The following is a 22,124-nucleotide window of genomic DNA, read 5'->3' as shown; positions in this document are numbered from 1 at the left end:
TAACTTAAGATTATCATTTCAAATGAATTCTATTTATACTTGCATCCAGAAAAGCTATTAGTCAATCTTAAAACTAAGAGAACAAACCTCTTCAATTTTTGACTTTCATCCATAAACATCTTTCACCATTTTTTAGGAAACAGTGCTTTCCTACATTCGCATCTGATAAAATTTCTAGCACAATGAAAATTAACAATTTGTAAATTATCATTTTTTTTAATTTGGCAACATTCTTAATCAATCTTCTCGTGCACGTAAACGACCACTTTTTCATCTTATAGCTATCAAAGTCTAAAATTAAGTTTATAGTGAAACTGAGTATTGGGATAATAGACAGTGTTTGCAAATGTATATGAAGTTGATTATCTGATCTTGCATAAGTTATTTTCTAAATATCTTTGCTACACCTAATACGAACTGTTATATTAAAAATAATTTCACAAATAAGTTGTTAAATTTTGAAAGAAGAAAAGTTTAGATTTTTTATTTTTTAATAGTTAAAATTTCACTTAATCTTCTCTTTACATAATTCATCTCCTTGTATATAAAACTCATTGAATGTTATATATTTGATTCATTAATATTTAAGATAACAACTTTGAAGCAATGACATTATTCCAAAACCAACTAAAATCCCATTTTCAACTTTTCACCTATCTTATAAAGTTTCAAACTTGTTTTTTCATTTTTCAGAACTAAAGTTAAATAGGTCACGACAAATTTAGTCATATATCATGTCTTGTCAAATCTCTTTCTTTTTCTGAATTTCTTCAATATGATAATTAGCATTTTTGTAGAAACGAGTTTTATTATCCGTAAAAAATAATTACATACGTTCAAATTATAAAACCTCAGAAGTTTTTAGAAATGATTGATAGTCTAAAAATAGTGAGACTCGGTTATTTTAATATTAAACGGTTTTATTATAAATAGTTTTGTTATAAACGAGTTTCATTATTTTAGAACGTATCATTTGTCTAGAAACCACTTTTCTAGAGTTCTTTATCTTCTCTCTAAGAGTTCTAACTCCTGAGTTATCTCTTGGACGATCAGAAGGTACCTAATCGACCACGGCAACGAGGTCTACAAATCTAACCGATCAGTTTCTTTAATAGAGCAAGTAAGTTTCGACTCCCTTTTTTCCTTTTCATTCCTAAATCTGTTTTAGAGGAATATTGTATTGTTGCATGTGTAATCATGCATCTCCTACATGTTCTTGATTCATCTAGAGTTCTAAGAACTCTGTTCGTTTCCAATTTGGTGTTTCATAGGTTCGTCTAGGTATTCCTTGCAGTTCAAGTAATCGACGGATCGTTTCGCGAGGTTTGACAGTTGGTTTAGAGGTAAGGGAAGTTAGATAATTACTTTTAATTGAAGTATGTGGTGTAAGTTTGATAGTATATGAGTATTAGATTGTTTGAATGAAAATGTTGTTTGATGTTAGTGATAACTGAGTTAATTGAGTAATATTGATGATTTGTGTGATGATGTATGTTGTACAACTATTTGATTCTGTGTGTATGCGTGTTTGAGATGTGGAAATTGTGTTGAGGAAGTGTTTGATGCGGATTGTATTGTTGGAAGAAAAAGGGTAATCTTGGTTATAGGTTAATTGGTTCAAATTTGAGATTTTGATAGGGAAATGGTGAGAAATGGTTCGTGTATTATTTTGCTGCAGTTGGTATTGGTTAGGAGTTGTTTTGGATCATAATTAAGTGTCAAATTGGGAGGAAATCTGTTATAAGAAGGTATGAGGTTGTATATATATAGTTTACATTAGTCTAGTACTTGTTTTTAGGAAATGGAGTAGTGAAAACTTGAATTGAGGGTTCTATGACTAATTGGTCATTTTAGTTGATGTTCTTGAGTGTGTTGGGACTTGTTAGAGTCCTTAACTTGTTTAAAAACAAGCTAAAACCAGTAGAATCCAAGTTGGGTCTATAAAGTGAGCTTTTGGTAAATTATGGAGTAGAACCTTATAGTAGTCACTTAAAAATGAGTTGAGGATGGTTTGTATGAAGTTGTCTAAGTCTAATTGATGATATAATACAATCTAGGAGTGTTAGAAGTTGAGAAAGGTGCTTAAAAATGGTCCGGAATGGTTGAGATGCGCAAAATCTGCAGTTTTGGTGTTGTAGAATTATGCAGTCTCGTTGAGCGAACAAACTTGATGCGCTGAGCGAATGGGCTTTAGCTGAGCGAACAGATTTGGTGCACTGAGCGAGAGGTGAGTGAGCAAAACCCACTGTTTATGTTTTCGCACAGCGAGTTGGGTCGTTGAGCGAGAGATTGGGGTCTGGAACCATTGTGAGTTTTATTCGCACAGCGAACTGGTTCGCTGAGCAAGTGGTTTGGGCTTGGGGGTACTGTTTATGTATTCACACAACGAATTGGGTCACTGAGCGAGAGGTTTGGAGTCTGGAGACACTATCTGTGGATTCGCAGAGCGAGCTAGGTCGCTCAACGATAAGGCTCTTAGGTCGCTTAGCGAGTTTGGTCGCTCAGCGAATAGATTTGTACCTTTTCTTCTAATGTTTCTATTTGAGTTAATCTTGAGCTATTTTATGATTGTTTAAATGGTGTTAATGTATCTATGGTATTATAAGATTATTGATAACATGTGTGGTGATTCAATTGTGGAAGTATGCATGATTAAGTTGGTTTCAAATGGTTTCACGGTTGGTAACATGGGTTCCACGAAGGAACTCCTTCGGTACGATTTAAAGTGTTTTAGAATAAATACAGGGAGCTCATTATTGGGGGTTAACCTAACACTCTAACGATCTTTCATTCTCAAATAGAGAAAATTGATACATGTGGTGAGAGTAGTAGGAGGTCCTAGTGTAGGCGCTACTTGGAGGCCTATTGCGCGGTAACAGACTAACCTCGTGTGGGTGGTAGGGTGAAACCCATTGACAATGACTTTGCAAAGCAGTAGAGGCCACCAAAAGTGCACAACCCGCCATAACTCGGTATTCATTCTAAGTCCGAACAGTCGATTTAGGTCTTTGCATGTTAAGATGTTTGGATTGGATTAAATTACATATGATTATTATATGAACTACTTTAAACTTATGATGTATTGTTTTGTATCTAACTTATCCTTGTTTTTTTGTTGTCTGTCTTTGTATGTTGTTTCTCTTTTGCGATAATTACCTAATGGTGTGAGCTTAGGGATTCACCTTTTCAGTTATTCAAGCTAGAGGTGAGGGAGAAGCAGATAAGTTGTTAGATAGATCTACAAAAGTAGATGTCTTTTTTGGATAAGGTTTGTTTTATCTAGTCGTTCTTGTAGCACCTATATAACATTTCATTTTTGTAATTTTATACTATTAAAATGGAATGTTACACAAATATTAAGTAACAGTATATTAATTTTTATATTTATGTTATTTTAATATTAATTAATTTTTTATACAAAAAATTAATTAATAAAAAAATTTAAACACAATTAATTTGGTCAATAAAACTAAAAATTTGAAAAAAACTTTCAGTTTCCAATAAAATTTAATACCGAATTCATAAGTAACAATAATATTAATATTTATAGTTCATTAATAATTAATTATGTAAATAATTATTGCATTAAATTGTTGAATAAATGTATAACTTTCAAAAAAGTTTTCAATTTCCAATGAAAATAAAACAGTCAAATAAATACGTAATAACTGCAAACTTATTTGTGCATTCATTATTCAAATTGATCTTGTCAATAAAAGTAATATTATCATACCGTAAGATCTTTTAGTTCACAATCTGAATAACTTATACTTTCATTGGTTTAGTTTATCTATCCTAATTTTTGACATAATATGATGTTTTCTAAGGTTTTATATTTTATATTAGAGTAGTACTTTGTCCTACAATTAAATACTATCAATATTATGGCTAATCATCCTTCACTTTATCTTGAATACCATCAATGTTATGATTAATATAATTAATTTTCTAACACAACGAAGAACAACATATTCATAATGATTTTCTCAATTCTATCATCTAATAAAATTATTTGATGATATATATAGAAGATAAAATGACTTACTCTTCATCTTAGTCATTGATTTTATTTTAAATTGATCATGCCGTTTAATTGATTAACAAATACACTTTAATCTGTGTTGAGAAAATTATTAATCAGATAACCTAATTAATATATATATATATATATATATATATATACACACACACACTTTTATAATTGTTTTTTCTCTTATAATACATTTTTTTCTCCTCTTTTTTATTTTTTAATTTGTTTTATATTAATGAAATTCACTCACATTTTTAAGGTAGTTTTTCGATTATGTTCCATGTATTATCAATTATAATAAATATAGTTTTTTATCTTACATTTGAATATTTATATTCCCTTTTAATAATTAATATTTTTATTTTTTATTTAATATAAATTTTTATTCTCCTTATTCTCTTTAATTTTTAATTTTTATATTATCTTTTTTATTTTTTTTTAATTTCTAAGGAGTTCGATATATGAAAAACTTTTTAATATTTTTAAGATAATTTTTATTTTATTATATTCTTAGTTATATATTTATTTTTCTTTGTGTGACTTCGTTTAAAATTGTTTTTAAGACACATGTTTGATCAATTTTACCTCTTTTTAATATTTTTATTTGTTATTTATTTTTATTATATAAAATATTTTTTATGAGTTTTTATATAATTATTTTATTTTCTAACTCTTTATAGTGTGATTTTATCATATAAAGAAATTTAATTTATTATAATATAATTATATGATGTATTTTCATTAATCTTGTTTTTCACCTTACAACATAAAATAAAATTTAAAAGATAAAATATTTATACTATTCTTAATTTAATATTAGTTCTTTATGTAATTTTTTTAGTCATGTGTTATAATTTTTATTAACATACAAATAAAGATATTTTTAGATGAAGTAAAAAATATTTAAAATACTGTTAAACTTAAATATTGATTTTTTTTCTAAATATATATATATTTTTTAACATCTTTGTTTCATTAATTTTTGTAAAAATCTTTATGATTTTATATATATATATATATATATATATATATATATATATATATTTAAAATATATGATATTGAAGAAACAAGAATGCGTCTTTTTATATTTAATTTTTTATAATATTATGTTTTCTAATTTTTAAATTTTTTTTATAAAAATTAATTAATATAAAACTGTAAAACAAGGTACAAATATTGTAACATCCAAAAATACAGTATAAAATCATATCATAGAATATTCATAATTAACAATATTACAGTTCAGTTCTGAAAGAGAAGAGGTACGTTTATGACCGAACGGTCTTACAACAATACTACAGAATTTAAACTTTACAAAACAAAAGTGTAGACCGAACGGTTCCAAGACTAATCTTACACTGATTGGTTATACAAAATAGAACCAATTCTAACGACCGAACGGTCCTATGGTTCAGCTTTCACTTCCACTTCTTCCAAAGCTTCTTCCAGCAAACACTCGTCCCCTTCTGCTCACATCCACAGATTGATCATTGCAACAGGAAGAATAACCGGACGGACAACAAGACAAGACAGAAAAATAGGGTAAGCTTATGTAATTTAATTAATTCAGTAAAACATATAAGACCAATCATACATTTCCAACTATAATCATACAACAATGCATGCAATGACCGACCACTTTACTCTGACTGTCCGGACTGTATGAATTTTGTGTAGCTACGACGTTTTTGCACCCGGGTGATGTAATAGCTGGGATGCCCTCAACAGCTGCCACCCGAGGTTAGTCCGTTCCGCCCAAGTTCACCTTATGGACTAGAACCTCCTACCATTCACATGACTTATTCCTCTCTACTTGAGAATGAGTAATCACAGAATATTAGGATAAATGCCAACTAAGCATAATCACATTCATACTCTACCATTCCAATAACCAATCCTGAGATATTCCTCCCTGGAATACTCTTTCATTTCCATACTATTCCATTCATATTACATTTTAAATACCATCATATTTCATCATCAATACAGTCAAACCGAACCAATAAAAACCAGATCTCATCTTAGAACAAAATTGAAATAGATAACATCAGTCTTAGAAGTAGGAACGAACAAGAGAATATTTTTTAGACTAACATAATCGAACACTTGGTGTAAGACCAAGCAGTCTTTCACTTATCCACAGAACAAGACCGAACGGTCCATACGAGATAAGACTCATCAGAAGCCTAACACTTATGCTAATACAGAACGTTTACTAGCTACTCAACAATTATGACCAAAAGGTCTTTACTAGACAGAACTCAAAGAATGTATGGAATACTATAGAATACATATAATTAAACCTAACCGAAAATGATGACAGCTTTTATCAGAGACCTAAGAGTTTAAACCTAACACTACAAACTAGGGCCGAACACTTTTATTCCAAAAATAGTATAATTGAGTATTATGATGAGACCGAGCGCTTGGTTCAAAATCGATCACTACTGAGACCGAGCGCCTGGTTTAAGACCGAGCACTACTGAGCTTATACCAAAATGAAGGAATATATACATATATATATATATATATATATATATATATATATATATATATATATATATATATATATATATATATATATATAATACAAATACATAACACTTATTTTCAATAAATGATAACTACAATATCTACGACTTTAAATATTATTGAATACCTCAACTAAGCTGATTACAAAGTATAAATAGAAAGCTATACTTAGACCGAACGATTATTTACAAGTGAACTAATAGAAAATCGATCGGTCATTAACTGAAATTCTCTACAAAAGAAGAATCCAGTCCAGACCGAATGCCCAAAGAAAAACTGAACGGTCAAGAAAGACTATCGTCGACAATTACAGAATTATGCAGAATACTGCAGATTTAGAATCAAACCATATTTCTACCCAGTTTGCACCATGTATAACCATCACTCACATACAGAAAATCATACAACACATTTATAATTCATCTCAACCAAATATATATACAGAACATCAAACATCCAAGCCAATATTAAAAAAAAGAATCATAATTAAATTACAAGTTTCCCTTACCTCTAAACTTAGTCGAACTCTCATAGTTGCAGGATACGTGTGACATCCCAAAATATATAACAAAGTATATACGTAGAATGCATCAATTATAATAAGAGAAACAGTTAAGAGTACACAATAGATAGAATTAGGAGTACAGTTATCCAAGTCTGACTGGAAAACTTTAAAATATAAGTACAAGTTCATAATTCTCCAAAATACAGATAATGCTAAAAATGAAGGCTAGAAGTTTTTCAAAATAAAAAGCTATTGAACAACATAGCTAGTAGAAATCCTAAGCATTAGGAGCTGGGTCTTCCTCATTCTCCAACGCTTGCTCCAAGGGTACATCATCACCTACTGCTCACATCCAAAGGATTGGATGATCATCGCAAGAGGGAAATCAAACACATGCAACACACACAAATGCAAGGGTGAGCTAGATCTCAAACAATCATACAATTCATTTTCAACCAATCTAGCATTTACCAGAATATCCATACACATAAGTCATCATAAACATAAGCATTTATTTAATAACACTCATCAAGACAAGTATCCTATCATGTTAAGACTCTAGACACGTCCGGACATAGAATGTATGTAGAGCTGGGGCGGGTTGTGCACTTGTGATGGCCTCTACTGCTTTGCAAAGCCATTGCCGAGGGGTTCCACCCGACCATACACAAGGCTAATCCGTTACCGCGGAATAGACCTCCAGTGATAGCGTCTACCCTAGGACCTCCCACTACTCCCACCACACGCGTCAATCCTCTCTAAGTGAGAATGAAAGACCGTTGGAGTGTTAGGGATAACCCCCCGTATGGAAGCCTCTTACATTCATTCAATACACTAACTGATCTCACCGAGAGATCTAATTTCCGATTCAATCCGACCATTTTAAATCTCATAATATTCCTTTTGGATCAACAATGTACATCATAAACCACTTATAATCATACACTTTCAACCAATCTGGATCACATGAAGATGCATTCATAAATTGTAACCGAAATATTTAATTAACAAAGCTTACTGGAATGAGAGAAAGCATAAAAGAAAATATCACTGGACGAACACTGTTTGGACGAGCGTCCAAAAGTCCTTGGGCGGACACTGTTTGGACGAACGTCCTAACACCATTGGACGACCCCTATGTGGACGAACGTCAAAAGCACTTGGACGACCCCTATATGGACGAACGTCAAAAGCACATGGACGACCCCTATATGGACGAACGTCAAAAGCACATGGACGACCCCTATATGGACGAACGTCAAAAGCACATGGACGACCCCTATATGGACGAACGTCAAAAGCACATGGACGACCCCTATATGGACGAACGCTGTTACTCTTAGTCGAGCACTATTGGGACGAGCGCTGTTAATGCAAGCGTTCCATGGACGAACGCTTCAATATCAAGCCTCATGACCGAACGCTAACACTTGCTACTGGGGTATAAGACCGAACGTCCTTCAGCACATGCATGGCCGAGCGTTCAGCTCCGGCATGGACGAACGCTCAGTTTGCGCGTTCTGCAGAATTTAATTCTGCAGAATTCTCAGAATTCTGCAGACTGGTATCAGCACCTCCCTTGACCATTTCTAACCACTTTTCTCAACTTCTTAGACTCTTAATTCTCGTTTTAGACTTAATTAAACTTATCCAAATGATTCTAAACATTTCTACTACCATTTTTAAGTGATTAAAGTTCACTTTCAGCTCCAAAACACTAATTTCAACAACTTAGAGACCCAAATTCGATTCCACTACTTGGAACCTGTTTTCAACTACTGTTATGCTTCTAACAAGTCACAATGGACTTGTCTAGGCTGCCCAAACAGTCCAGGAACACTGCAGCCTTCATTTACTCAAAATCCCTACCTCACTTCCTCTAAAATGACCAAAAAGTGACCCTAAGACACTTGATTTTCCTTCCTATCAACACCACAACAGATTTTACACACCAAAACAGTTCCAACATACATAATTCATCACTCAAAATCATCCCAAACAGTTCATATCCATCAATCACCACATTCACGTAGCACTCACACTTCCATACATGCATTTCAAGTTAGCAAAATTCAAAATTTTGCTTCCAACAACATACAAATTTGAAAATCATCATGCAATCACGTCATACAGTAAAATCAAAACGAGAACTAGCTCCCCTTACCTCTAGTGTAGACAACCAAGCTCAAGTAGGAACCCTAGACCACTTGCTTGCACTTTCAAAAGGTTAGAATCACCTATAAATCATCAATTGATGATAGAAAACGAATCTTAGCACCAAATAGAAGCTAGATTATGGAAGAAAACGAAATGGGTTGCATGCACCAAGTTCAATCACATGCTTACAACCCTAGGGCACATGAGAAAGGGGGTTTTCTTACCGGTTCAGATTAGGGAAAATTGATCGACTAAGAGCAACACCCGCTACTTTGTGATCGTTGGGGCAGCACCTAATCAAGATTTTAATGGTTCAGTGTGAAAGATGGAAAGGGAGAAGATGTAGGAGGAGGAGAGAGCTTGCTGGAAGGGGAATGGTTTCTCAGACAAGAGGAATGAGTTAAAACCCACTGTTTCCAAACTAATGTAATTTTATTTTAAAGTACTCAACCTCTCATCCTTTGCCACTTGTCATCCCCTTTTTGCTGACTCAAGTCCAAGTCCTTACAATACGCCTCACCACTACCAATCTTATACACTTAGAGTTCACCGATTACGAAACTGAACCAAGTAAAAGACCAGAATTGCTATCAGAATTTCGTAGAGGAAAATGATAAACTCATGCAACTAGAAACTTGGCTTGCATGTGCCAGAAACAACCGTTCTAAAAGAGAATGAACTTACCTTTCAAACTATTTACTTGATCGGTGCAAAGTGAAGCCCTTGCCACCAGGAGAACTCAGGCGCTGCCTGAATGATGATCGGAAGAAGAAAAGGCTAAGATTTTGTAGAGAGATGAAGAAAATTGTAGAGAGAATAAGGAGAAAATGAAAACTCAGAAGGTTGAAGATGAAGGGTGCATGTAGAAAAAGTGACACGAAATTTGAAAGTTTGAGTTTTACACCACCGTCAAAAACTGATCGGCTACTCAACTGTCCATACCTGTCTTTCACTTTCTGATTTTCACTATGGCTTCCACTCACACAGAACTTTTAAGGATTCTGACACTGTTTGGTGAGAATGAAAATGAGAATAAAATTACACATATTGGATATTATTGGATTTAAGAATAGAGATTATGATGTATATTTTATCTTTAAAAATAGATACGAGATAACGAACTTATCTCCTTCACCAAATATAAATTCTCTAACTTACAAAAGAATGTAAATTTTAACTTAAAATCAGAAAAAAAATACTCCATTATATATATAGGTTTGCTAACACATTCATGTCTTTCATTAGTACATTTTACAGTTTATACAAATTAATTTGCAAGTTTTATATCCACGTATCATAAATTAAATTATCTGTACCTAGTTTTACAAATATGTGAATATATAATAAACTTAATAAATTAATTTACAGTTTTATATCAATATGATTCTTATACAAACTGTTAAACAAAACATTTACAAATATTTAAATAAAAATTTCTTAAATAATTTTCTTAATTCTAGCATTGTCAGCTACTACCTCCTTTTTATTTATAAAAAATATCAGTTAATTGTATTCCATTTTACTAATATATTGATATTATTCTTAATTTTTTTAACTTAACACTTTAATCATTGTTAATAATTTTTGAACTAGATATATTTTTAGTTGTATGAAATTTTGTTAACACTTTAGTACATTATTAATTTTAATAATAAATGAATATCCTCTTAACCCAAATTTCTTAATTTTTTTTACAGTTTGGATTGAGATTTATCATGTTTATATATGATTTGACATATTTTTAACTTAGATATCAGTTTTAATAGACTTTATCATGTGGAAAAAATTTAACAAAATTAAAAAAAACTATATTATTATTTTTTAAAATTTAAAACCTAAATTATATCAAGTTTAATAAAAAAACAAACTCCAATTTCAAGTTTTAACAGTAATAATTCATACCGATATTATGATAAAAAAATTTATTTAACAAAAAACAAGTGGTCCAACTTTAGTTGGAAAAAAGGAGACTATTGTGAAGATTAGCAAGACAAGGGAAAAAAAATATAGAAAAAGACAAATAAGAAAAGATGATTATTTTTGACTTCATATAAAATATAATTATAAAGAAAATTAAGTTCCACATTTGTCTCCGGGCCCTCCAAACTGAATAACACCTTCATCATAAACCCCTCCATGATCTTTATAGTAATAAACATCATAACATTTGGTGTTGTCAGAAAAGGCTCTGGTCATAATAGATTCAGGTCTATAAATTTCTCTCGATGCGTCTTGAACCATGGGAGATCTAAAATAACATGCATGGTCTTTCTTTCCATCAGGAAAATGCCCAGATCCCATTGGAGGACTAGGACTTCCAACCTTAGCTTGTGTTCTCCCACCCCATCCAACAATCGATGCCGATCCCAAGTTCGTGAACAATGCTGCTGGATAATATCCAATGTTTACATTTCCTGCACTTATCCACCAATTTTTTGTCTTTGGATCCTGAAAACACATCAGAACTATCATATCAGAATATTTAAAAAGGTTAAAATATGTTTTTAGTCCCTAAACTATTGATCGTTTCTGGTTTTCGTCCCTCTTTCAAAATAAGATATTTTGGTTTTAGTCCTCGAAAACTAACACAGTTAAAAATATGATAGTTTTCGAGATTAGTTTTTGAGGACTAAAACCAAAGTTTCGAGAACTAAAACTAGAGTTTCGAAAAGAATGATAACCAAATTGTACCTTATTTAAAAAGAGGGACGAAAACCAGAAACGACCAATAATTTAAGAACTAAAAACATATTTAACTCTACTTAAAAAAATAAAATGAATATTAATAATACATAATTTAATTTCAATTAAAGTGAAATTTAATTGCATAACTTTTACCTGAGTAATAGAGATGAGAACCTCATAAGTTGGTCCACCATAGGTACCTACCTTGGGGAAATATCCCCCAAGGAAATTCTTTTTATCAATCTGAACAAAACCTCGACACTGAACATTGTAGCATCCTGTCTTCTTAAAATTATCACTCTGCAATTTTTTAACATTGTTTTAAATTTAAAGAAATGGAATGTGTGTAGCACAAAAAGAAAATGAATAATTACATGTAGCAAATAAATAAATTCATTTTTTATTTAAAAAGCTTAATTATAATCTCATATCAAGTGTTTTTTGCAAAGCAAAAACATCCAGTAGTCTTAGAAAAAAAATGTGAAAAGACACATGTTTCATTTATATAATTACATAAAAATATAATGGCATCTCTTGTTACCGTCCATGCTGCAAAAAAATGGGTCTTTGTATCACCATATATTGCTGGGTCCACCTGATATCAAAGAATGAGATCGATTAGAAAATATTTTATGTTCTGTTTTATCTATGTTTTGAAATTCACTATATGATAAATTTTCTTCACTATAATACAATAATTATATTGTTCTTGTTTTATTTATTTTTCTTTACATCTAACATAGTAAATGTATGAACATAATAAGAAGGAAAAATAAGTATATTTTAAAATTTATAGATTGATAGATAAAAAATAATAATCTCAATTAATTTTTAAATATCTCATAAATTTAATAAAAATAAAACTATTATTTTAAATAAAACAGGTATTAAACAAAAACAAAAAATATTTTAAACACTCAATAGAATACAAATCTTTAATAAAAACACAATTAAAAATATTTAATTTTTTTATTGATATTTAAAATATAAATCAAATAACTTAAATTGGCAAAGAAATCATAAATGTAATCATTATAACTCACATGCCATCCAGCAGCTATTTTGTTGGTAGATTCTAGAGGTCCATTTTCAACCCATATATGAGATATAGAGCTTTGACCTTTTCCACTCACTCTTGGATTATAAAGGCTATTTATTCCGCTAACTTTATACAAAGGAGCATAATTTTTTGGAATAGATATTTCTGCAACCTATAAAATTCAATATATTAAAAAAATTAATCCACTTCAAATATAATTTATAAAAATAAAAAACCAACATTGCATAAGATATCTTACATGAACTCCAGGGATGTCTTGGACCAATGTATGATTATTTAATAATAAATTATTTTTAGTAAAATCATATTTTGTTCTTTGTATAGGAACCGTTCCTTCTGGACATTTTTCTTTGTGAAACCCAAATATAGATCCAATTTGTGAATTATTCACACTTGCTTTTTCAATTAAATTTTCAAAGTTGGGCCTTAGCTGCAAAATAAATAAAAAAATGAAGTTTAGAATAAAAATAAAATGAAAGAAAGATTAAAACTTAAAACCAAAGCAATGAAATATTTTAAAGCTTCTCATTTTGTATATAATTAAAGGATTAAATATGTTTTTAGTCCCTAAACTATTGGTCGTTTCTGGTTTTTGTCCATCTTTCAAAATAAGGTACAATTTGGTCCTCATTCTTTTCAAAATTTTGGTTTTAGTCATCGAAAACTAACACCGTTAAAAATGTGGTAGTTTTCGAGGTTAGTTTTCGATGACTAAAACCAAAGTTTCAAGGACTAAAACTAGAGTTTCGAAAAGAATGAGAACCAAATTGTACCTTTGAAAGAGGAACTAAAACCCGGCCAATAGTTTAGGGACTAAAAACATATTTAACCCATAATTAAATGTCTTTTATTATTTACCTGCAACTTATGGTTCTTTAGTAAAAGATGGTCGAAGGCTGGTTGTTTATAAATGTCAATGCAATCAACGATGTCTCCAAACTCTGTCTATACAGTCCAAAATAAAAATAATAAAATTAGTAACATAATATGAAGTTAAAGAAAATTATATGAAAAGATTTAAGAAGATTATGAAATACATGAATAGTCTTGAGTGGAGACTTATCACTTAGTTGTGATTTTCTCTCAAACTCCAAATCTTCATTGAATATGTTTTGAATACCATCAACATGATGACTAATTACCAAACACAAGCACAATATGAAAAACAATGTATTCATCATTCTTTTCTCATATAACAAAAATGACTCGATGATGTATCTATATATAGAAAAAGAATAAGGATTCCTCTGTTCTAAAAATAAGTGAAATGAAATACTCTTCATCCTAATATTTCATTTTATTTTTAAATAACCGATAAAATTAATTGAATAATTAATGCATTTACTTTTTTTATATAAAATCATTAATATTTTTCAACAAATTTTCTCTTTGAATTTAATGCTTATTTTTTTATGAGAAAAAGTATTATGAAAATTTTGATTGAATAATTCACACAAAAATTACTTTTATAAAAATCTGACGTTATTTCATTAAAATAATAACTTCGATAACAATTATATATATTTTAATTAACTTATTAATAAAAAAGTTATTGTTTCATTAATATAAATTTTAATTCTTTAAATTATTAAATAAATGTTATAGATAATCATAAAAAAATAATAAAACATATATTTAAATCATTACTTTTGAAAATCATTAATTCAAGAAAACTTTTATAATTCCTTTACGGTTTCCACTTAGTTTTACTCACTAGTAAAAAATAATTTTTTGTGACAAGTAAAATTAATTTTTTTTATGATAAGTGTTTTTGCATCATTGTTACAGTGTCACAAAAAGTATGACGTAATAAAAACGTAAGATTTATCGAAGTTTTTAGTAATTGATTACAATTTTGTTGGAATCGATTAGAAGAGAATTTTTGCTATTTACACGATTGATAATCAATTACGGAAAGAGTGTAATCAGTTACAAGTGAAACCGTATTTCTTGTACAAGTTCAATATGGTGTAATCAATTACAATGTTTGATAATCGATTATCAGTACTTAAAAATCATTTTGGAGTGTAGATACTTGACCTTTTTATTTCAAAATTAAATTAACCTTTAAATAACATTTTTTTTCTAAAAGAAAGTGTCGATAGGTAAATAGTCATGTTTTTGTTTGATTATCATGTCTAAAAGCATTAATGTAACTTTCTTCTTTCTGTTTATATGATGCCAAATATCCTTTCATAATTTAAATATTTTATGTCCACTAGATAAAAAAGTTCTAATAGATAAAAGATGTTAACTTACACACACACACACACATATATATATATATATATATATATATATATATATATATATATATATTTCAAAATACCTAAATGATAAAATATAATAAAATAATTATTATATGCACATTCATGAAAATGGAGAAGATACTTTAAAGAGAAGTAAGTTCATCTGTTACTAGTACACGTGCTAGTTTTGGCAAAAGAGGATTTTAATACTGTGATTATCAAATTTGGAATATTGTTTATATTCATTTTAATTTAAATTGTTTTATATCAACAACACCTTTTTGTAACTAGCTATCTATTCAAATTGCAGTGAAAAATTGTACTATTACATACTGATGGGAGTTAATGGTTATTGGTAGACAATTATCAGGTATTAATGGGTGAGATTACCTTTCGCTATTAATTATTAATTATTGGGTTTGATTCCCTACAAATATACTGATAACTAATCAATGAACTTCACGGCCACAAATTTTATAAATAATACAATATGTCAGGTACAATCATCTTTTTACTATATCTGACTTGAGCGTCGGAGTGTCTTCTACATGTCAACAATCCATTGGAGTGGATCGCGTTTTCGGAGAAGATTGAAGATCAAAAGCGAGCAGAGCAAGGAAGGACGACTGACCCTCGGACCAATTCAACCGAAACATTTTGGCGTCCACCGTGGGGCCGAGCGACATCCCCATGAAACCACGAGGAACCAGACGTGTAGACGTGTAGACGTGCGCTCGGCCTCGACATTGATACTTCGGATCCATATCAGGTTTTGCAACAAGAGTACAAAATTCCATAATAATTTATAAAGACATGTCTTTTGTTTTGAGAACTTTAAGGAACGTTCAACCCTACATCCAACCTTGATGGTTAAGAGCTACTTTCAACTTTGTCAAGTTCTACCAACTCTTAATTTTAAATTATAAAATATTATGCACAGTATGGTTCAGAGCTGTGCTCAACTTGGTCGGGTTGTATCGACTCTTAATTTTAAATTTTAAATTATAAAATATTATGCACAAGATGATTCAGAAATGCGTTCAACCTTGTCAGGTTCTACCCAGTCTTAGTTTTAAATTAAAAATTATTAAATATTATGTGGAGGAAGGTTCAGACTTTAACTTGGTCATGTTCTACCAACCCTTAATTATAAATTATAAAATATTATGCACAGGAATGATTCAGAAAAGCACCTCTCCATTTTTCTATTATTCCAACTGTACCCTTGCTGAAATCTTACACCCCTTTCTTCTCTCTCTCACTTTACTTGTTGTCGCGCTTGTATGTGTTGTTTGTATGTAGTATTTGTATCTGTTATTTGTATCCTGAGATTATATGTGTTAGGATGCATTTCTGGGCTGAATGGGATGAAAGTCGAGACCTTAACCCTACTAGTTAAGAGCACGCCACCGTTGGAAGAGGGGTTGTAAAACTCTTCACAATTAGAAGTGTGGTTGAGAGCTTGTCGTACAGTCTAACTATATTTGCAACTGTGGTTCATATCGAGCCGCAATTGAAAATGCGGCTACCGCACTTGAAATTGCGGTTTTACTGTTGGCGCAGCTTGAAATGTGTTCAAGCATTGCTTTTCATTCTTTTTATATGCTTTATTACATTTAATTGTTTTTTATATTTTTTATTAGTTTATTTAAATATTAAATATTTTGTAGTTAATATTTTGTAATTTTGTATTTTATTTTTATATTTGATATTTATTTAAATTTTATTTTTAATGTAATTAATTTTTCTTAATTTCGAAATTTAAATTTGTTTGTTAATTTTTTAGTCTATAATTATTTATTGATATTTTATTTTTCAATATGAATTATTATTTAATTATTTGTTGTATATTTTTTTTAGATTTTGATTCGTTTATTAATTTAAATTTAATTTGTTGTGTTTTTGTTGTTTTTTAAAACTTTTTTTTATTGATTTGTTAACTTTTCTTTAATTTTTAATATTTGATATTTATTTAAATATTATTTATAATGTAATTAATTTGAAATTTATATCTGTTTGTTAATGTTTTTGAAATTATTTATTTATTTAAATAATATTTATTATGCGTAAATTTTAATTTTTGATTTATTATTTTATTTCTTAATTTATTTTTTAATTTTTAATGTTGTTATTATAATTTGTAGTTATTTAAGTATTATTCATTAACTATTTATTATTATATATTTAATTGATTATTTTAAACATATTTATTATAATAATATATGTAAGGAAATGGAAAACAGCCTAAAAACTAAAACTCCTAAATAAAAGCATAAAACTAAAACAACATTCAACTAAAACAACATAAAACTACATTTAAAAAACAGCATATAACCTCTCACAAATATAACCTTTCACAAATAAAACTCAATGAAACAAGAAAAAAATAAATGAAACGATGGAGAAATAAGGTTGGGTGCATGCATAAGCTTATAGTACAAGGTTAACATAACAATGAAGAAATGAAATGGTGTGCATGCAAGAGTTATAGTATAATAGTACAGGATTAAGAATTGTTGGTAGTTGAAAAATCATTAAATCATTATTATAATTTTTTAGATTTTTTTAAATAAAGAACATAGCTATCAATTGGAAGATGCAGATGAGACTAGTGAGATGCATAAGCACTCTTTATTAATACATACGAAAATAGAAAAAATAAGCACACATTATAAATTGTGAATAATTCGGAAAGAATGTAGGCAAAAGGGAAGTTCCCAAAGTTTAAATAATAAAATAATTGTAGTTAACGCCTTAACAAGGTGCCTTGAAAGGTTTAAGGTGACCAATGTGAATATAAAATTAATGGTCTCATTAACTATCTGATAAGATATTTGCAGTATTATTATTTAATGAATTAAAAACACAATTAATACTTATCATAAAAAAATATGCAAATGTATTAAAAATATGACTGTGCAGTGGATAAAATATTTTGTCATGCATTTAAAACTACCATTAATGTTTTTATAATAATAATTATGAAAGCTGTAAATTTATTATACATAATGTTTTATAATTAAATAACAGTAAAATAAAAGTGTATCGAAATTATTTACACCAAAAACTTGACTGTATCTGAATTATTTATAATGAAAAATATTTAATCGGTATTTTAAAGATGGCAATGATATTTATTGAAGCTAGGAAAAGCTAACATTAAATAAGGAAGTAGTTGATTACATAGATTAGTAGATTAATAATTAATAGTAATAAATGAAACTTGGTGGGGAAAATGCGAAGTAAATAAATAGTGGTCTCATAAAGCATGAAAATATAGGAAAAGATCACATTCACATCCATGCACTGCACTGGTGCACTGCAGCCTAACCTTTGAGTTGACTCACAACAGCAACGCAATAAATAACCTCCCAATATAATTATAATAATATTAATTAATTATTATTATTATTATTATCATTCACAGAAATTACCCTCCACTCTCCCCTTCTGCACTTTCCTCTCTTTTTCTCACTCCTCAACTTTCTCTCACTACACCGTCTCCTTTCTCCGTCGACAAACCCTAAGCCCATTCATTTGCCCTCGGACCAATTTCCCGGGCCGGTCAGAAATATTCGACCCGATCCGCGCGTGGCTACCGTCTTCTCGGTGGTGCTGGTGGCGGTGGTGGAAATGTACAAAAACCAGCTTCAAGAGCTGGCCCAACGGAGCTGCTTCAACCTGCCTTCATACACGTGCATTCGGGAAGGTCCCGATCACGCGCCCAGGTTCAAGGCCACCGTCAACTTTAACGGCGAGATCTTCGAGAGTCCTCACTACTGCTCCACTCTCCGTCAGGCAGAACACTCCGCCGCCGAAGTCGCTCTCAATTCCTTATCCCACCGTGGCCCTTCCCACTCCCTCGCCGCCAAGATCCTCGTGAGTCTCATTGCCGCTTCTAGGGTTTTTGCTTTCTCCCTTTCTCACTCTGCTTAACCCCCAAATATTTTGCGCACTCAACACCAATAACCCACGTTTTTTGCTAACCTGCGCCTTCTCACCAACCTCCACCTTTTTACTCTTCGTTTATATTAAAACTCATCGACCTCTTTTACAATTATGCTAATGTTTCTTATTTACTTGATTTTTTAAATTAATGCACAAATGTTGCTGGTAGGTGTAGAACGTTGATCATACCAATTAATCCATTTTTATTTATTTATTCATGCTTAAGTCTTTATTAGAAAACTTTATGAAAGAGAACATAACATGAATCTGTTTCTAAAATTAGAAGTGAACTTTATGCTGCTCTGCTTTATAGCTTGTAAAAAGTTCACCTGCTGTAAACTTGTAATGTTTTTTTTTTTTTTTGTAATTTTGTTGATGTGGAGTAAACATGTGTAACCATTGAACCTCATTGCATGGTGTTTCTTTGTTGCATATGTGGTCTTTTTTCTTTGTTCCACATGCTTATTCTGTTCAATGTCTTTTAGGATGAGACTGGAGTGTACAAGAACCTTCTACAGGAAATTGCGCAAAGGGTAGGAGCCCCATTGCCTCACTACACAACGTACAGGTCTGGCCTAGGACATTTACCTGTTTTTACCGGGATAGTAGAGCTTGCTGGAATCTCATTTACTGGAGAACCCGCGAAGAATAAGAAACAAGCTGAGAAAAATGCAGCTATGGCAGCTTGGTCGGCTTTGAAACAATGTAAGTTGTAGGTGTCTTTGATCTGGAAAATTAGTTGTTTTCATGTAAAATATACATACTTTATGTCAATTTGTCCTCTGAACATAGCGTGATATAAGTTGGAGATTAAAATTGGATAGCGGAAATACCCAACCCAAGCCTGATTCCCTGTTTCTTCCGTTCTCATTACAGATGGCAAAAGAATTTGGTTGGCAAATTTATTTGTGATAAGAGAGAATACTAAAAAGCCTTTTTATAGTACATATCTATTTTAGTTTAAAGATAATTTCTTTAGAAGACATCGTGCCAGATAGATTTACTCACGACTTTTTGGCAATAAAACTACATTTTTCATCTCCTTTGTATCTGATGATTTATGATTCGTTTGTGAATGATTGAATACGAATGGGTAATAATTTTCTTACCAGTGGCAAAAGAGACTGCAAGCTCGTCTACGGAACCAGAGAACAATGATGAACTGGAACAGATCACAATAGCGCGGGCTTTACTGAATTACCGTTTGAAGGAGAAGATGACAATGTCTAATCCAAACACTCTCATTCCATTTCATAAAAGGTTTCAGATTCAAAATCCCAGACCAATCAGTTCTCAACCACCGCCAGCCACTTCGTCAAAAATCCTTCCCCTAATTTGCCAAAGGACCGCACCTCGAAGCAAGCCATCAATGGCAACAGCAAATGAAAGTTCTCGAAACAGGCATCCACAGGCTGCAGTGACCGGCGACAATTCCACCCTACCACCACAGTCTTGTGCTCTAGAAAGCCGAGGGATCCGTCCCCTTAAGTTCCCTGCAGTAGGAGCAGCACCTTATGTTCCTATTCGACAAATGAGATCAACTTGCCAAGGGATTGCTCCTGCAGTGACTATACGGACTGTGGTACCAGCATTTGCTGCACCACCTTGTCCACCACCTGCCTCAGTGCCACCCCATCCTGTAATACGGGCTTCTCCAATGCGAGTTGCTCCTGCAGTCAATATTCGGCAGGCTGTTCCTGTATATGCTGCTCCACCTCCAAGAAGGGATGAACCTGCTCCCATCCAAAAGGATCTACCAACTGCCAGTGCCTCTTGCCAACGAGATAAACAACCAATTAAAATTCAAGAGACGGACAAGGCTGAGAACATCGAGACTATGCATATTTTGGAGCAGCTGAAAATTTGAAATTTATTGAAGTAGGTCTGATCCATGGGAACACTGTCATGTTTTTGTACTTGATCCTATAATGAGTGATGTTAAATCATCCGTTCTTTTTTCCTTCCTCACCCTCACCCCATTTTGTCCTGTTAAATGTGACAGTTGCCGCAGGTTGATTAGTATCAGCAGTTCAATTTCTGTGAAATTCAAGGGCAGTTTGGATTTAAATTTTACTCGACTATTTTACTTTTTTATGCATGCCAAATCATGTTTTACCTTGTCAGGAACTCTGCGAGCTTTGGTATTTTTGCTGGCGTTTTCATGGGATCAGTATTTCTCCACCCTGATGTGCGCTGGGTTCCAGTAACAGTTGTTTCAGGAAAAATACTAGACTATTCTTTAAAAAACATTTTCTTTCCCCAGGAAGCTCGTGATAGCAATTCATTTTTCAAAATAAATCTGAATTAGTTTCGTATTTTGCACCTTATGTTCGATCATCTTTCTCGGATTTGAGAAAATCTCTGGCAAAGCTCCAAGGTAGTTCTTTTATAAGCCAATCAGACCAACGTGAGTTACGTATCCCATGATTGTTAGCTCTTCTATTCCAGATTCCAGCAAGTTCCAAAACTTTGTAGTTTTTTTTTTATCACCCTTGGAATGGGATTCAAAGTTCTCTGATCATCAGAAACTTTTCCCTGATTCATCTGTTTTTTTAACCGAAGTGAGTCATTACATCATCTGGAACAGCACTCCAATGGGACCCGAGAGTTGAGAGTTTGAGGTTGGTTGCATTTATTTATCCGAACCAGAACTTTTACTCATTCCTATACTAAGCCAAATAATAGATTCATAAAATGGAGCCTTCTAACCACTTAGTTGAGAGGTTTTTCTAACCACTTAGTTGAGAGGTTTTTTACCTAGTCATCTTTGTCACACGCTCTATTGAAGTAATGGAAAGAAGTATGTTAAAGTGGTTGCAAGTGTGAGGCTGCATTAACTGAGAAGAAACAGGTTCTGTATCTGTGAGGTCGCTTTCGTGTTATTGTTGGATTAGAAGTCTAAAAGAGTTTCCTGTTTAAGAAGGGGTGAAATAGTGTTGGAAGAGGGGTACCTTTTA

The 22,124-nt window shown here is 31.3% G+C and overlaps 2 protein-coding genes across 2 annotated transcripts; one reads left to right on the top strand and one right to left on the bottom strand.

The window, feature by feature from the left end:
* Positions 1-11,202: 11,202 nt before the first annotated feature.
* Positions 11,203-14,151, bottom strand: LOC124839942 (protein neprosin-like). Its single transcript, XM_088093709.1, has 7 exons — positions 14,008-14,151; positions 13,829-13,915; positions 13,209-13,400; positions 12,954-13,121; positions 12,452-12,505; positions 12,064-12,210; positions 11,203-11,673 (listed from the first exon to the last, which is right to left on the bottom strand). The coding sequence occupies exons 1-7, from the start codon at positions 14,149-14,151 to the stop codon at positions 11,299-11,301; spliced, it is 1,167 nt and encodes a 388-aa protein (XP_087949835.1). The 3' UTR covers positions 11,203-11,298.
* A 4,495-nt stretch (positions 14,152-18,646) lies between these two features.
* On the top strand, positions 18,647-21,235 carry LOC124839818 (double-stranded RNA-binding protein 2-like). Its single transcript, XM_047315751.2, has 3 exons — positions 18,647-19,098; positions 19,653-19,872; positions 20,280-21,235. Exons 1-3 carry the CDS (start codon positions 18,853-18,855, stop codon positions 21,032-21,034), a joined length of 1,221 nt encoding a protein of 406 aa, XP_047171707.2. The 5' UTR covers positions 18,647-18,852; the 3' UTR covers positions 21,035-21,235.
* The last annotated feature ends 889 nt before the right edge of the window (positions 21,236-22,124 follow it).

The sequence above is a fragment of the Vigna umbellata genome, chromosome 6 (assembly GCF_029865625.1).
Source record: "Vigna umbellata cultivar VRB3 chromosome 6, Vumbellata_1.0, whole genome shotgun sequence".
NCBI classification, from domain to species: Eukaryota; Viridiplantae; Streptophyta; class Magnoliopsida; order Fabales; family Fabaceae; genus Vigna; species Vigna umbellata.
This window is presented reverse-complemented; position numbering and strand designations above follow the sequence as displayed.

Excerpts from the sequence above, each read along its gene's own strand:
- LOC124839818 (XM_047315751.2), top strand. The coding sequence starts at position 18,853 with ATGTACAAAAACCAGCTTCAAGAGCTGGCCCAACGGAGCTGCTTCAAC. Across the intron at positions 19,099-19,652 it reads CCCTCGCCGCCAAGATCCTC|GATGAGACTGGAGTGTACAA; the intron begins GTGAGTCTCATT and ends AATGTCTTTTAG. Across the intron at positions 19,873-20,279 it reads TTGGTCGGCTTTGAAACAAT|TGGCAAAAGAGACTGCAAGC; the intron begins GTAAGTTGTAGG and ends TTTTCTTACCAG.
- LOC124839942 (XM_088093709.1), bottom strand. The coding sequence starts at position 14,151 with ATGATGAATACATTGTTTTTCATATTGTGCTTGTGTTTGGTAATTAGT. Across the intron at positions 13,401-13,828 it reads TAAAGAACCATAAGTTGCAG|CTAAGGCCCAACTTTGAAAA; the intron begins GTAAATAATAAA and ends TTTATTTTGCAG. Across the intron at positions 11,674-12,063 it reads TTCTCATCTCTATTACTCAG|GATCCAAAGACAAAAAATTG; the intron begins GTAAAAGTTATG and ends ATGTGTTTTCAG.